Consider the following 17,658-nt stretch of genomic DNA (forward strand, 5'->3'; position numbering starts at 1 on the left):
GTACCCTTTGAGAACCTACGTTTGTCGTATTGTAATCCTTTTACAGCGGTGAAGAAAGGCTTACAATAGTAAAACTGAAATAGTTTAACTCCACCGAGCTAATTATATTCGTTACTCTTGTATGTACCTGCAGTATAAAAGTATTAAAACTGAATAATAAAAAAATGTAGGGTTCGTATTGAATCAAATTTCGACGGCAATAAAATTGTGAGGAATCCTAATGTTATATGGTCCCTCGAATTCCAATCTGTGTGTCAAAAGATATAAATGTGCGTTTAGGTGTGTTTGTGTGTGATTTCGTGTGTATGTGTGTATTTATGTATATGGACTTCTGTTATTTTTTATATATACTTCGTGTGTATATATTATGTAACATTTTGAATTGCAAATACGCCTATTATAATAGGAAATTCCGCCGCCTTTAGACGTGATTACGGTAAGAATTGTAAACCATGCCATACCATACTATATTCCGTGTGACTATACTCATTGGTTCCCTTCAGATGTTTTATGGTCAAAGAATAGTGCTGATTGGTGCACATACAGTGGCGTAGCTATCGTAGGGCCAGGTGGTGCAGTTCATCAGGACCCCGGAGCTCAGGGGGCCCTCTAACCTAAGATTGGGAAAGAGCTTTGAATCGATATGACGTATGGATTTAGCCCACTAATGATAAGTTCGACTCACTGTATCCTGTATCCTTTTCTTATTTCTATCTATATTTTTTAAGAATAATGTAAGTTAAAGTGGGGGTGGAAAGAGGGGGTGAGGGCCCGATTATTTTTCTATGCATCAGGGCTTTTGCCCACCTAACTACGCCACTGTGCGGCTTCTAGAAAATTTATGGTCAATCAGCATTGCAATAACATCAGTAAAATTGTGGATATATAGTGGATAGTGCATCGTCACAAAAGAAGAACAATAAGGCTATCAAAACGTAGAAATATCTATTTTAACTTATTTTTTTATTGCTAGTAAATATTTGATTAAATCAATAACGTAAGTCGATGACTAACTTTGATTCCAATAAAGATCAACTTTATGGAAAAACTTGTCGAAACGATTTTTACAACATGCTATGTCATTAAATTATGAACCTCAACATTATATACATAAGCTTCATTTACGACTTTTAAGTGAATTAACATATATATGCTTCATTTGCGCATAATAATTATGGAAATTAGATATATTTTTGATACCCATGAACGAGAGGCTCATTGATGTGACAATAAGTTTATATGTACCTAATCGTAGCAGTTTTTTAAATTGAACAAAAATAAATTATCTTTAGTTGAATTACTTTATTTATTATTATTTAAAATGATAATACTATTTGCTTCATCGTGTACTCCGGATTAATGCTCGTGAGCCAGTGCTTGTTAAGAATAATTAACATTTCTAACGTGACGACTTACTATGGTTTCTTAGTAGATGACAAACAGTCTTCTAAACAGTCAACAAACAGTCTTCTTCTCGTGTTGAATTTAAGATCGGAATCTTACAAAAGCTATAGACTAAAGACACATATATTTTCTCTATCTCTATTTCTTATATCTATTCTCTTACTCGACACTCTTACCCCATCGCGTATTAATTACGTAACATTTAATTTAATTAAATAATGTGCCTGGTTCGCAACGAAAAGGCAATTTGCATGTGTTTTATTGCAGACATAAAAACCAACCTTTTTTGCGGGATCTATTAATATACTATTTCACAATGTTTAAAATGTTCGCATCAGAGAAGAAAAAAACTAAGTTAATGTGATATAAATACACAGGCTCCCATAACAGGAACATTAAGGACTCAGGCTGAGAACAAGTTTTGTATGTAGCTTATCACTTATTGGGAGACCTGTGTGATAAACGGGCGATTCGAAGTCCAAATTGAAATAAAAAAGTGTGGGACGCGATGCATTCTGCCTATACTCTCAACGTTCTATTTTTAAAAGCCCTTAGAAACAACATTCATTGACTCGTTACGTATTTTTTTAATAAAAAATAAGTTATATTTAAATTAATCGAGTGTAATAATACGTGCTGGACGTAATCGGTCGTTATATTTGGAATAGAGCCGATATTTGGGGTTTCCTATCCGGATGAGCCCTAGTAACTTTAAAAATTTGAGTAGGTTTTTATATGGCATCGGTCATCGGACGGATAAGTGGGCCACCTGAGGTAAGTGCTCACCACTACCCGTAGGCATTAGCACCGTGTGTAATTTTAACCATTTCTTACATAACTAATGTGACACAAACTTTGGGAACTAAGATGACATCCTTCAAACCGGAATATAACAATACTTAGTATTGCTGCTATGCGGCAGAATATATGACGTGGGTGTTACCTACCCAGACGGGTTTGCAAAAGCCCTATCACCAAATGAAACATGATTACTTTATTTTTACTATTTATGTCATACTCGGTGGAAAATACCACGCTGTAAGTTGCATGATTGGGATGAAATTTAGTCACTTGCCTAGCCGTGGGACCTTTATAGGGTATTATTTCACTTTATTATTTAGTTTTGTTGTTGTTACTCTTATTTTTATTTTTTACTTTATTCATTTCACATATCTAAGATACACAATATTTAAACCCAATCCTTCTAAAACATAGAATCAAACTAAAAAATATATTACGATTAGTAGTCTGCGTAATTATCTTATGTGGTCAGAATTAATCCATTCATCCTCGTAAGTTAAACTAATGCCTACTTAATACACTCACACACATACACAACACGGTTTGCACCCATGTAAGCATAATACGTATAGCTATCTATCTTATCTATCTATATCTACAAGAGCTTATCTATCTATATCTACAAGAATGCCTCCGTGTTTAAATAAGTTCATGTTGCGTGCCAACTGCCAAATGATATTTTATCACATCTATCAATAAATGTACCCCCATAATTTAAATGTATTGTCAAGAATACACATGTCGGTAAAATAAGTAGCTGTAATTCCCGACATGAGTATACCAGTAGATGGCATAGTGAGTATTACTAGTATACATTTGCAAGTAAAATTGCATGCAATACTGCGTGGTATGGGCATACCTTACCGTCGAGTTCATTCTTTTTCTTTTTAGCATGTGGTTTGTTATTGACGAACGACGTCCATTAATCAAAGCGTTGAATATTTCTTTTAGAGAAAATTAATACTTTTATTAAACATGTATTACGCATGTACAATTATCCGATCACGTTTCACAAAACATTCAAAATGATAATGTTTTCTAGGCCTAACAAGTTTTAAAGGCAGACATTTTAAAACATGGTTTTTAAAAGGATGATTTATATTAATATTAAAATATATGGACTTATCAGACGACATTCTGTTTAAATTAAGAAAACATTAAGATAAACCAATTAGCTAAGAACGAGCGTTAATACTCGAATATCAGATGCCGTATCGTGAGATCAAGTTGACGAAACAAGTTGCAAACGATAAGCAGCAGTAATGCGATATCTTGACGTCTAAACTATACGGCTATACAACGCGTATACTTTTATTATTTGATTTATGTATCAATCGCTCAAACTTCAGCCAATCGTAATACATAGCTAGACATGTGCCGCTTCCAAGGTGCGCTAGAGCTCCCGGTTCTAAGCCTTTCGTATCCAGTCGGGTTCCACCTTCTTTAGGTCATCATTCCACCTAACTGTCGTCTACCGATTTTGCCGATCCGCGGTCTCTGTTAGTTATATTAGTATAAAATAATTCTTTTGAAACACAATGTGCATAAAAAACACACGATTTTCGTGTCATCGTCCGTTTTTTATGCAATCTCCAGTGCAGGCAGTTAGCCTAGCCTAGAGGCAGCGAACCTACTAATAGCTTTGCTCCGTCTATATAGCTTAGAGAACATGTTTGTACTAGGGCTCTTGCTAAAAATATTTATCTTATATAAATATTGAAAATTTTTGTTACATTTGTTAGTTTGTTTTTATTTTAGTGAATTAGCGTATCGCGTCGATTTGGAATTATTTAACGCATTGACGTTTTGCTTGGGAGGTCAATAGCTTTGTCAAAATAAACCAAATCTAAAAGAACATTAATTTTGAAAATTGATATAATTAATTTAATCACTCAATAAATTCAAAAAACGAACAACACACGATCATTAAAAAAAATATCTGTGGCCTGGGAGCCAAAAGGGCAAACAATAATAACCGTTACTATTGTAAGACTTCATTAGAATTTAATATTTAGTATTAAATTTTATATATTATCTGCATATTACAGCTGACTATCTGTCACTTTGTATAATAATGGTTATAATATTATCTTTTTATCTGGCAACATAAATATTGACAGATACTCGTCATGGCGGGAAAATCGATTATATACATCTATCATATATAATTTAATTATTTATTTTTTTTAATTAAAAAAAAAAAGATACCGTAAGAAATATCGTTTTATTTCTAAGTTAACGAAGTTTTTCACAATTGGTAATTAGCCGAGAAGGCCCAGTTGTTAGAACGCTGTACGTGTATCTTAACCGATTACTGCGAGTTCACCCAGCGAGAACCCAGGCAAATACCACTGAATTTTCTTGTTCTTAATTTGTGTTTATAATTCATCTCGTGCTCAGTGTAGTATATACGTATGTATTGTATTTGCATAATCAACTCTACCTTTAAATGTATCTCACGTTTGGCCAGCTGTGGAAAATGGAAATGTTCTTTTTATTTTTTTATAGCAAAACTTCCTATAGATAAATCGCGTAAAGTTTTAGATTTTTTTCGAAAATTTTATTATTAATTAATATTACAAATTAATTTAACTAATTTACGTCTGATAATTAGCACAAGTTGCTTCCTATCACCTATAGCTGATACCCGATGATATAGATATACCCGATATATATATATATATATATATATATCTATATATATATATATATATATATATATATATATATATATATATATATATATATATATATATATATATATATATATATATATATCGGGTGATATCAGCTATATTATTTTACTACTATTATTAAACTACTCTGAGCTTGTGCGAGTGCGTGCACAAGCTTAGAGTAGTTTTTTGTACATATTACACAATATGTGCTAAAAATAAAATAAATCTTAACAACCCAGTTAAGATTCCTAAAAGCCATGGCCGTCATACTTTTGCTTACTAACGCAATTTCGATAAATAAGGATTAAAAAAAAACTTTACTGAAGTAAACTGAAAAATATGTAATTTCTTTAAAATAATCAGTAGCTTAATAAAATCGTCATTAGGGAAACCAGCATGTTTTGAATAAATTCCTTGCCTTCATATTCTAAGAAAGGCGTTGTGAATAGTTTTAGCACGAGAATCATACTTTTTGCTTTAATAGTTTGTCAAAAGCTTTATAGATAAATAGTCAAGATTAACGTTAAATGCAGTATGACTTATGATACAGATATTTAGGAATGATCTCATTAATACATAAATATATATATACATTTTTTTTAGAAAATTAGGCGGTCTGGGAAATGGGCCTCTTGTGTTCACCACTGCCCATACAAGCATTGGTGCTGTGGAAAATTGACTCATTCTATATAACTATGGGTGTCTTCTGTTCTTTTAGTTTAATACTTTCTATAGAAGGCCAGACATAAATGTGATGTTAATATCGCGGGTTTGATCCCAACCCTTTGAATTTTGACTTCAGCCACATCTAGTACAAGTTTGACACATACGACTAAATCATTACTAATTTCATCAAATGAAAATATCTTCTTTTTTAAATGAAAATTAGTAAGTGCGTTCATAAATACGTTACGTCGCTGTGATATGACACGTTTGGCGACATCGTGCGTCTATAAACAAATACAAACTTTCAATAAAATGACTTGAACCTATTTGAGCAGACAACATACATGACACCCGTGGAGTTGTAGACTCTTCAACTGTGAAAAACCTTCAAACCTATCACACCAAATTATACCATATGATCACCAGTTAAGTATCAGAATGTTGTAAATAGGTTTAGGTTATTATTGTTTCGTATATCGGATATATGATCTGCGTTTTTAATTCTCTATTGGCGGCTTCCTCACATGAAATTTTACACGGTGTGAACGTATTTCGACCAACGGTTATTGACTTTTTAATGAATGACTATTATAGAAGCCAGTACCGACTTCAGTCAATAATATATTTTTTCAATATAATTGAAAATTATATGATATGATTTGTATTAAGCTATTTTTATTTACGGGGGAGTACTTTACTAACAGTATTTTTCGCACTCTCCTATATATCACTATCTGACATTATTTTACGAGTTAAATTAAATGTCTATTAAACTCCTGGTCCTTATTAATAATTAAAAAATAAATATTAATCACTGAGTGAAGGATTACTGTATGTTGCAAATGAATATGATAATTACCTTTCAATATTTTGAAGATCGACAAATCTTACTAACAAAGTTTTCGTGTATCTATTAAAGTTTTGGCAGCGTCCGTTTAGACAGACAGACAAAATTTCTGTGACTAAGTTAACATATTAAGCAATTTAAGAACACACGAAAAGGAAAGCATGAACAAAGTATGTTATAAATATGCTTATATCAACACCTTATCATTCCACACATGCCGGCAGACCACAATAGTTATAAAATATACATTTTAAGCACTGGTTATTGTTTACCGCGATATTAATTCGTTATCTACCGATAGTGTAACATTGATTAATCAAACTCGCATCAATCGCCTACCCGGCATTAGCTCATCAATGTTGTCTCCGACTATCCACTTTGAGAATGGCTCAACCATTTTTAAACGTTAATTAAAACAGTTTTTGTTCATTCGTAAATAAATTGACTTATCTTCTTCGCCGGTAATTCAATAGACCAGTATCTTAATGAAACTTTTATTTTAATCTAGTTATAAAATTCATTAGTTTTGTAAGTTCTATTATGATCGCTACACGAGATTTTTTGATAATTAGAAGAAAAGTTTGTTCATCTATACATATAATAAAATTGGATTGTCTGTTTGTAATATTAAAATAACCCATTTTTACTAAATGCATATGTATGCATACACGGTACATATACTAAAATAACATTTTTTACAATTTTTGTCTGTCTGTCTGTTTGTTCCGGCTAATCTCTGGAACTGATTTCGACGGGACTTTCACTGGCAGATAGCGGATGTAATAAGGAGTACCTTAGGCTACTTTTATTTTAGAATTATATATAGAATAAAAATAAAATCACCCTACAATATCTAAATAACTTAAATAGCTTAAATTCAAATAACGCGCACAAAATCGCGGGTACAGCTAGTATATAATAAATCGGTACAAAAAAAAATGTATCTCCATGACCTAAGTCGACGTGAATGTAATTGAAGCCTCACCTCATGTTTTTCTAAGTTAATTTATTCTGATATCTGTATTAAATAAACGGGCAGATGTTTGTTTTATAATTTAAAAAGAAACTAAAGTTTAAGATAAAACAGACGTTGCTTATAAATCTATCAATTTAGGTTTTATCTGACGATGAGTTGACATTGCTGAACAATTGGACCACTGATTAAACTACCAGGCAATTCTCAATGAACAATAAATGATAGCTTTTACGTATTTGGGTTTATAAAAATGTTAGTGTGTATGTGTAATTGTGAGTGTGTTGCTTACATGTTTGCATGTGTGTTCTTACGTGTGAGTACTTTAGAGTCAGTCAGGATGAAAGTACGTTCTTGAGTGAGTTCAAACACGTATGCAAACATGTATGTAATAATCTTAAGTTTTAATTTTTTTTAGAAATTAATATACCTTCACCAAGCTCTTTTGCGTTTGATTTTCGCAATAGAATTATGAATCAGTTTAACTAGAAATGAATAATTATCTAATTGTTGACTATAAATCATATATAATTTCAATAAAAATCATGTCAAGAATATGTAACATAAGATACAAGGCTAAAAATCTTTATGCGGTTAGAATAAATGATCGGAAATTGTTGGTAAATAATGCGGTTCGCCTCATAGCTAAAATTTCTCGTGGTTTAAAGCATATTTCCATAAACTGTGATAATATTTAAGTTCTTATTGATTAAATAATTCAAACATATATATAAATTAAAGATTAATGGTTTAACTTAAAATTCCATCCAGACTCGACGCCAGGTACTTAAATGATAGGACGTCACCCTGGGGCAGAAAATAGATGAAGATGAGGCCTTTCGTGTCCTGTTTTTAGGAGGACGGTACCCAGGATGGCCTTGTTCTATCGCACTAACGCAGAGTGAAGGGTATGATTACCTTTGCACTCTGAAGACAGCACCGCCAAACCACGAGCAGACCGATTCGATCCGTGTCGAAGCCGATCATCGCGGTGGCTTTAGTTAGTGAGAATAAGTTTTATCTTGCAGAAGATATAGTTTGGTAGTCGTTTCTCAATATATACTTGAAAATCTAATAGACATGCGTAAAAACATAAATTATTTTTTTTGGAACTTTGACCTGCACGCTATTAAAACAAGGAAATTAGTTATTCTTTTGTGGGATAATTTTAACGCTTTTACAACAGGATGCCAAAACGTTCAAAATTATTTTATTTCTAGGTCAAAAAAGGCATCGGAAGACCTTTTGGATGGTAAAGATTATTATAACATTAACGACTTTAAAGATGACAGCACGCATTGAGAATGAAGCGATCGGTGCCCATTCCAAAATTTATAATTTTCCACCGTCTCAACCAAACCAAAGGTTGGTTGACCTATTGTTATAATAACAGCATGGAAGGTTATTATCACTCCAATCCTTGTTTAAGATATGCGTGTTCTAACCATATCATCTCAGCTAATATTAACACTAATCAAATTAAAAAAACTTCAACATCATAATCGAATTGTTTTTTTTTTCTAATGTATGTACATACTTAAATGCAATCAATCTCGCATTAAGTAACTGTGACTCATTTATGTAAGATATATACTGTTGCGAACTATTCTGTAAGCATTCTACAGTCACGTCGTTTTTATTTATATTTTTATGATTTAATGAACGTAAACTATATTAACACCATGAAAACATTTTTTAAGTGATAACTTCTTATGGGAGGGTAAACCGCTTCGTTACGTAACGCATTACGGCGCCAATCTGTGTGGCTTTTTCTACCTTACGCATACGGCAGCGGTAGGCTCCTCCTCTCTCACTGTACCCCACAGCGCTAGTCGTATTTCGGATAGCTTAGTTATCACTTCTATCGGGCGTCCCAAGACGAAAACGTTTTTTTTTTTGTTAATCCATTGAGCATAAAAATTGTCGACAATCTAAAATTCTAAGTCTAAAATTCCCTAACCAAATATATTAAAATCCTCATATAAAAACAAAATACAATATAGAAAAAGTAAACGTGAATACGGAAATACGCCATTAACTAGAAAATGGAAACACATGTTCATTCCCTATTCCCATTCTGGTATTCGGAGTGTGTATTAGTCTCGCAATCCCTCAAGAAAAATTTCAGGCGCAGAACTAACAGTACTTCTTGCTTTCCGACGCACGGGATTAAAAATCTTCCTATCTCCCATCGGCTGGAGAGAACGTTTTGACAGAACAAAACAATAACTATTATTAGCTCATCAAAGGCTTTGAATCTATGACCCGATTTCTTGCCGCGTGAGCTAGCTACTAAACGAAAAACAGCGCATCATTAGCACATCACGATAGGCGAAAAAATCCTGGGTACGGTCATTATTTTATTTTTATATATGCATGTTATATAATATTATTGCAATCAAACCAAATAAATTTAACTGATTGTCAGTTTAATGATTACATTTTGATTTAATATAGATCTTGATTGTTCTATTATTATTAATTAAACTTTAGTCATTTGGTTTATATTATAATTTGTGAAACAAATAATAACAGTCTATTTTATTATTTACATAAGAATTATTAACACTAAGACCTAACTATATATATATATATATATATATATATATATATATATATATATATTTCAAGTAAAAATTAAAAATAGTTACTGTATAAATCATGACCACGTGCAATGGTGGCAAGAATGCTAGCAGCATCCGATCCTCTTTGCAAAAAACCAGCTCTCCTATCACCAGTTGAGACAATAAGGCGAAGAAATCATCAAGGTTTTTGCAAGTGTAGCGTTTGCTATTGTTTTTATATGATTATTTTTTTCCGTACTAACTGTTAGGAATATATCTAAATCTCATTGTCTTTTGTGATTTAGTATATGACAGTACGCCAGAACGCTATGTTAGAATATAGTCTTAGAGGAATTAGTATATTAAGTAGATATAATGAATAAACAGTTTAAAGTGGAAAACTTTTTATAAAATTGAGGTAGGCCACCTGCATAAAGTGATGTGAAGTTTACAGGTAAAACAGTGTTTAGATTTTGTGTATTGTATGCAGTGATATACACGCAAATAAACAAATACATTGTATTGTAAGTTACAAGTTGAATAAAATAAATAACGAGAGGTATCATGGGACACCCGGTTGGAACGAAGTTATATTGCTTTTGCTATATATTATTTATTACAATTTCATTAGCAGCCTGTTTCAAATTCCCCACTGCTGGGTAAGGCCTCCTCTCAGTTTGAGGAGAAGGTTTCGACCATGCTGCTCCAATGCGGGTTGGTGGAATACACATGTGGCAGAATTTCTTTCAAATTAGACACATGCAGGTTTCCTCACGTTGTTTTCCTTCACCGTCGAGCACGAGATGAATTTTAAACACAAAATAAGCACATGAAAATTCAGTGGTGCCTGCCTGGGTTTGAACCAGAAGTCATCGGTTAAAATCTCAGCTCTCTTATATTACAATAACAAACACAAATAATTAATTAACAAAGTTTAATAATTATTAAGCGACATTTTTTTTTTATTGAAAATCCCGTGTGAATTAAATCAATAACAAAACATAAGGTAAATATTGTAAACTATATAAATTAGATAGAGACAGAGAGAAAGAAAAAGAGAGGGAAAGGTTGCCTGGAGGCCTAACGCTTTTCCTTACGTGACGATTACTGTCTGTTCACCCAGTAAGCCGCGGAAAAGAACTACGGTTCAATACGAAATAAATAATTCAGTAAAAGGTAAATAAAACACATAATTGAAAAAAAAACTATATTTACAAATGAAATTTAAAAAAACATTTAAAAAAATAATCACGGGACAACAAAAACACTTCATACAAAATAATACGTATATATAGTGTTGGAAAACAAAACACGATCGATTTGATTATCTATGAAACGCACCGATGTCGTAAAAATTAAAAAAAAAAACAACACAATTATAGTTATTAATATATTTATTCATTTATACATTTTCACATTTTAACAAATATCATTACAGCCTAGAAAAATTATAACTTTTCGTGTCATAAAAAAAATGAGAAGAAATAGTTATTAGATAATAATTAAATCGTGATAAATAATACACACATAATAAAATAAATATTAATCGATATAAATATTATTTTCGACGAAAAACTAAAAAAAATATAAAATATACCAGGGCGCTCAAACATATTTTAAGCGAGCAATTATATTGATACTTTTGCTGCCAAGGAAACGAAGGTATTCAATATTATTTCTAAGACGATAAAAATATTTTATTTAAATATATTTTGTCTTATGGCTATAAAAAAGATGTATATGTAATTATGTTTCTAGCAATACAAACTTCAAATAATTGCCTAAGCGTACGTTTTAAATAAACCTTAATGTCCAAATCTAATGACAATTTCATTAGATTTGGATTTTGGACCTTCGACATAAACTCAATCCAAAACAAAAATCACCTTTAAAATAACATATATAAAAATATATTTTCATTTCAATATTATAATTATTAGTGTTTTGTAACTTACAAAGCCATGTAGTTATTTAAGGGAAAGCACGGTTCCTGGAAACACAGTTATCTAGTTCAGTATACACTAGGTATAATTGTAACTATGTAAGTTGGTTTTTACAAGAAAGTTTTCTAAATAAATTTGAATACGTTTAAAAAACCAGTGTTTGAGATATCATAACTCAAATTCAAAAGCAATTCAATATAATTTATACAATATATAAATCAATGCTTACTAAATTATGCTATGAACGCCCCAAAAGACAATTATTATACTTAGATTTAAATGTATATTATGAATACAATTCATAATTTATCAACAATTTACATAATATATTATTACTATAAATTTATATCGTGCCGTTTAATCTTTTATGATTTCAATATGTTACATATTTATCTGGGTTTATATGTTTAGGTTGACCGTCCACCGAGTAATTACCGCTATTAGCGTTACACCATAATTTTATGAACATTATACTTGCAACATTAACTAATTTATCCAACAATCATTTTTTCAAATATTTAGAATATAAAACAAATGAAAAAAATCAATGAAAAAATCTTACTTAACAATTAAGTATTTTCAAACAACCAAAAATTGATTTCTAATATTAACATTCCTAAAACATTTGTCTGCTTTACTACAATATTTAAGAGGAATTCATTTTCCAAGTATAAAACATAATACGCGTGGAAATTATTACTGACAAACATCAATTAAAAGTTGTTGTGATTTCAAACCCATGAGCAGTGAACGGTTCATAGGAATAATAGTTTCAAAACATCTTCCTAGATTGCATTGTGAATATTTCTATGTGTCTCGATAGTGTTTTCTAGTAACTTCAAGGGCCCTTACTTACCCCGGCGAGTGCGCCAAAGTAAGGCGAAGTAAGCGAGCAGACGAAACCCGACGAAGAGTAAGATCATGTTGACGACGTCCATAGTGAAATCTTTCTGCAACGTAAATAATTAATATTATTAATATCCTCAATTATTGTTTGCTTATTTCCTGATTAACTGTTTTTTTTTTTTTAATTAGAAAATAATAACAGTCGAAAAGTTTACCAGTAGTGAAAATTTACCAATTCAAATATAATTAAACCGATCAAAAATTGCGTGCAACCAGTACAAGTAAGAGAAGAGAAGAGAAACAGACAGAGAGAGCCTTTGTTGTCAGAAATGTTACGTTACATACAGAAATATTGGAAGTTTCTCAAGTGAGTTTAAAGTCTTAGCTCAAAATCTTACCTCAGAGAAGCTTAGTGTTGTTAAAACCACTTCTCCACTAGCGGGACAGGTGAAATTCTCTCTGGTGCAGGCGATACTCTCAACTCCAGACCATTGGTTCACCAGTAACGCTTCGTTACCATATCTGAACCAAGACAGATAAGATATCCAGCCTAAATATGGTGGCACCGATCTGGGAAATTAAAGAAAAATTTTGGATTAAATTGTCTGTTTTCCATATCACTTAAAAATTCAAAACTAGGCAAGTCCTAAATTTCGCAGATATGTAAAATCTTACCCGGAATTCAAGAAGAACCCTCCGAACAACATGAACGGGATGATGATTGGTGGTCCTACAGAGGCCGCCATGCTCACGCTGCTGCTTGCGCAAGATATCAGGTAACCTGAGAACCATGTTTGATTATAAAATATGTATCTAAGCAATTTATAAACCTTAAGTTATTTACCTCATAGTAATTTATTTCATTTCATATTATGATTCTTATTTCAACACTCTATTTGCATTTTTTTTTAATTTTATATGAATCCTTTACTTTCACATACAAAATGTGTGAAAAGTACATATACATTTACATTTTGCTGATGATACTTCTTTAATTTTTAAAATAAAAAGACGTCTTTCAATATATGACGATGTGAACAATACTCTCTCTGAAATAGTAAATTGGTTTAGTGTTAATAATTTAATGTTAAATAGTAAAAAGACTAAATGTATTAAATTCACTACTCCCAATGTAAGATGTGTCAAAACGTGTGTACGTTTAAACAGGGAAGCATTAGATGTTTTAGAATCAACAGAGTTCCTTGGTATGACAATAGACTCTAAGCTCCCCATATAAATAAATTGGCGAATAGACTCAGCTCTGCCGCCTATGCGGTAAAAAAAATTAGACTTTTGACTGATGTGGATACGGCTCGCCTTGTGTACTTCAGTTATTTCCATAGTATAATGTCGTATGGCATCCTACTCTGGGGTAATGCAGCTGACATTAATACTATTTTTGTACTGCAGAAGAGGGCTATTCGTGCAATTTATAACCTGGGCCCAAAAGATTCGTTAAGAGGTAAATTTAAAGAAATTAAAATAATGACTGTCGCTTCTCAATTTGTTTTTGATAATGTTATGTATGTACGCAAAAACATAAATGATTTTCCCAGAAATTGTGACGTACATTCTGTTAACACTAGGAACAAGAATAAACTTGTTACTCCAAGTACTCGATTACACAGGCTTAGTAACTCTTTTTTGGGGCAATGTATACGTTTTTACAACAGGATCCCAGAAAATGTTCAAAATTATTCAATTATAAAATTTAAAAGAATCGTTAAAGAGCGTTTGTGTGCTAAAGGATATTACAACACTAATGACTTTTTAGTTGACTGCACACCTTGGAAATGAAATGATCGCCTCCAGGCTGTTTCAAATAACTAAAATATAATTATCATTGTACATGGAAAATGGTTAAAAAAATTAAATATATATATCCCGCTAAGTTTCTTTCGCCGGTTCTTCTCAGGTCTGAGGTGCTAAATTCTGAACCGGTGGTAGATTTTTGACAATCAATAAGCAAGTGTAAACACTTCTATATTGAATAAATATTTTTGACTTTGACTTTGATTCTACGTATAAATATATATATATATGTATGCGTAGAATTGACTGAGTTTCTTTTCAGTTCTACTCGATAGTATATGCACAAAAATTATCGCAAATAATCACCCCTATTACCTTCTAACGGGAATACGTCGAATTACCAATAATCCTGTATATATATTGTATAAACCAATTTTTTAAACAATCTGTAATTGTGAATATGTTTCGTATACCTGCACGAAATTATTAATAAGATTATATGTTTTAAATAAAAAAAAAATGTTTATCACAGTTCACAAAAACTTTGCTAGCCAAAAAGTACACTCTAATACGGTTAATCATATTCTTAATCCGCGCTTAATTTAGTTCGTTGAACTCTTCACGTTGGCTGTCAACAAGCTTCACAAACCACTAAGTAACGCTTCATCGCGCCACCTTATATTTTATTATCAACCTGCCTTATATAAAACGCTACGGTGTAATGGAATGCCTATTTTTCTGTATTTCGTTCAATTAGAAATAGATAAAATTCTTACAAAGTAACGATAAAAAAAAAGTTCTCTTTTTTTAAATAAATGCTGGTTCTTACTTGAAATACACGTAAAAAAAGTATTTTGTAATTTACTTAAAAATTTAAGTCAAACATTTATATTACCCAGCCCTAACGACAGGCAGTAAAATTATCTGCTAGTAAATAATTTCCTCTTGGAGAAGGCCTGGAGCTTATTCCGTCGTCCAATGAGGATAAGTGAATAGAGGCAGAAGTCATTAAAGTAGAATTTATCAATGATAAGAAATAAAAACTACATTAACAAGTATAACAACCAAAAGGTCGCAAGATACAAAACCGCGTAGTAAGTAATCCTTAGATCTACACGCGTACATATTTTTAGAGTTACGTATATACAATTTAAAAACGGAATCCTTTTAGGAATACTTTCTTGTTTAATTTTACTTTGGTAATCGGCCACAACCTATTTTCACCGAATCTCCTGAACGAAAGCTATTGAAATTTTCTTCTCTCACAGATTTCAATGACCCAATCATAAAATACACAAACGTATTCTGATTTTTGAGGTAGAATTATGGTTGAAAAAAAATCAACAGCTTCATGTGGCATATAATACATTTCACTGGGTGCTAGGTTTTTATTATGTTAACTACCAACTCATCATATTCTACTCGTGTGAAAGGTGAGTGACCCAATGTAACAGGCGCAAGGGACATAACATCTTAGTTTACCAATGTAAGAAATTATTAACACTTCTTATAGCGACAATGTCTATGGATGGTGGTGACAACTTACCACCAGGTGTCCTTTTCGCCAGTCCGGCTACCTATTGCATAAAAAAATGAAACAATAATCTAATTACAAATACAAATATATTTTTTTGCTTTTTTGATTAATGTGTTTAACGATTTCATTAACACCGTTATGTTTCCTACTTTGTAGCTGAAACGTCACATAAGAGCTGGTCACAACTTCGATCATGGCGCAAGGAAGCTTCACATAAAAAACTACATTGTATAATAAAAAAGTTGTCCGTTCCTACTACGTACGAGTATAACTCACACAAATTTACCCTTATAACTTCCCCTTTTAGTTACAATTTCCAAAAATCCTTTTTAAGTGAGCGTCTACGCCGCGTAAGGACGTTACGAGTTTGCCAAGTTTCAAGACGGACCTATAGTTTCAGCGATCCCGTTATGTCAGTCAATGGTAATTTGATTATTAACATATATAATATATTATACGCATATATATTTATACAAACCAAATTAAGTCATAAAATCGTTAAATAGTTGAAAAACTATATTTTTGTTTATTCCACCAACCCGCATTGGAACAGTGTGGTGGAATATGCTCCTAACCTTCTCCTCAAAGGGAATGGAGGCCTTAGTCCAGCAGTGGGAAATTTACAGGCTGTACATGCACATGTGTGTATATTTATGTTATAAAAAAAAACTAATTAATTATAATGAAATATTGTATCATTATCACTGAACAAGAAAACCTAAACATGAAAGCTTATAAAAAAACCTATCAGACATACATAAGTTGTTGATTTCCTAGGAAACTGTATTCAGTACGGAACACTCTCCATACGTGTTCGACTAGCACTTGACAGCTCTTATTATTTATCATATTAGCGCGATTAAAGTGCATCTAATATATTCCACATAATATAAATTACGCTTTCAGAGCCGCGACTTTGATCTCGAGTCTTATTATTACTGTAATGGAATATATATTAGTATTTAATTGATAATAACGAACTCAATAATTAAATTTACATTTTAATTTTCATCAGAAGTATTTAAATATATATAATATGCTTGTAATACGATTTTAATCGCTCTATTGACAAACGGTTTAAGCAGATAATAACCATTTTGTTATTATTACGCAACAATTCATACAAGTTAAGCAACATTTTCAAGTTTCTAAGTCTTAAGTACAAATTAAATAAATTACTAGTACACAAATAAGACATCAACAGACCTACTTATGTAAAAAATATTTTATATAAAATGTTTGTATACTTTTTGGGCGTTCCAAATTACACTATAGTTGAATGTTGATGGCACTATTGCTTAATAGATCGGACCCTTGATTTGAAAAAACCGGTTTTATGTTACAAGAACCTCCGAAGGGCCGAGGCTTTTAAGATTACGTAAAACTAACTAATAAATTATGTGTCTTTTCGTATCGTCAAATCATGTTATTAATTTCTGGAAGCTACTAAACAAATGAATATTAAGAATGTTTATCAAAGTATTTTTATACTGCTTAATCATTTTATTAACCCGCATGCGTTGAAGTATGAGAAAAAATCGGAGCCTTATTTGAAATTTGTTAACATATTATTGATATCAATATTTATCTTTTACTTTTTGTAAAATGAAACTTTTTCTTAAGAAACGGCATCAAAACAGATGAATT

General features: G+C 31.6%; 1 protein-coding gene across 1 annotated transcript in view; it reads right to left on the minus strand.

Annotated features, from left to right (window-relative positions):
- Positions 1-11,524: 11,524 nt before the first annotated feature.
- The window catches only part of LOC125064517 (protein white), a 34,421-nt gene continuing 28,287 nt past the window's right edge, over positions 11,525-17,658 (minus strand). The window contains exons 11-13 of the mRNA XM_047671611.1: positions 13,398-13,503; positions 13,121-13,292; positions 11,525-12,826 (exon numbers count right to left, since the gene is read on the minus strand). Of these exons, the coding sequence (XP_047527567.1) occupies positions 12,725-12,826; positions 13,121-13,292; positions 13,398-13,503 (380 nt within the window). The 3' untranslated portion in view covers positions 11,525-12,724. The remainder of the gene's footprint in view (positions 12,827-13,120; positions 13,293-13,397; positions 13,504-17,658) is intronic.

This window comes from Vanessa atalanta, chromosome 6 (assembly GCF_905147765.1).
Source record: "Vanessa atalanta chromosome 6, ilVanAtal1.2, whole genome shotgun sequence".
NCBI lineage: Eukaryota > Metazoa > Arthropoda > Insecta > Lepidoptera > Nymphalidae > Vanessa > Vanessa atalanta.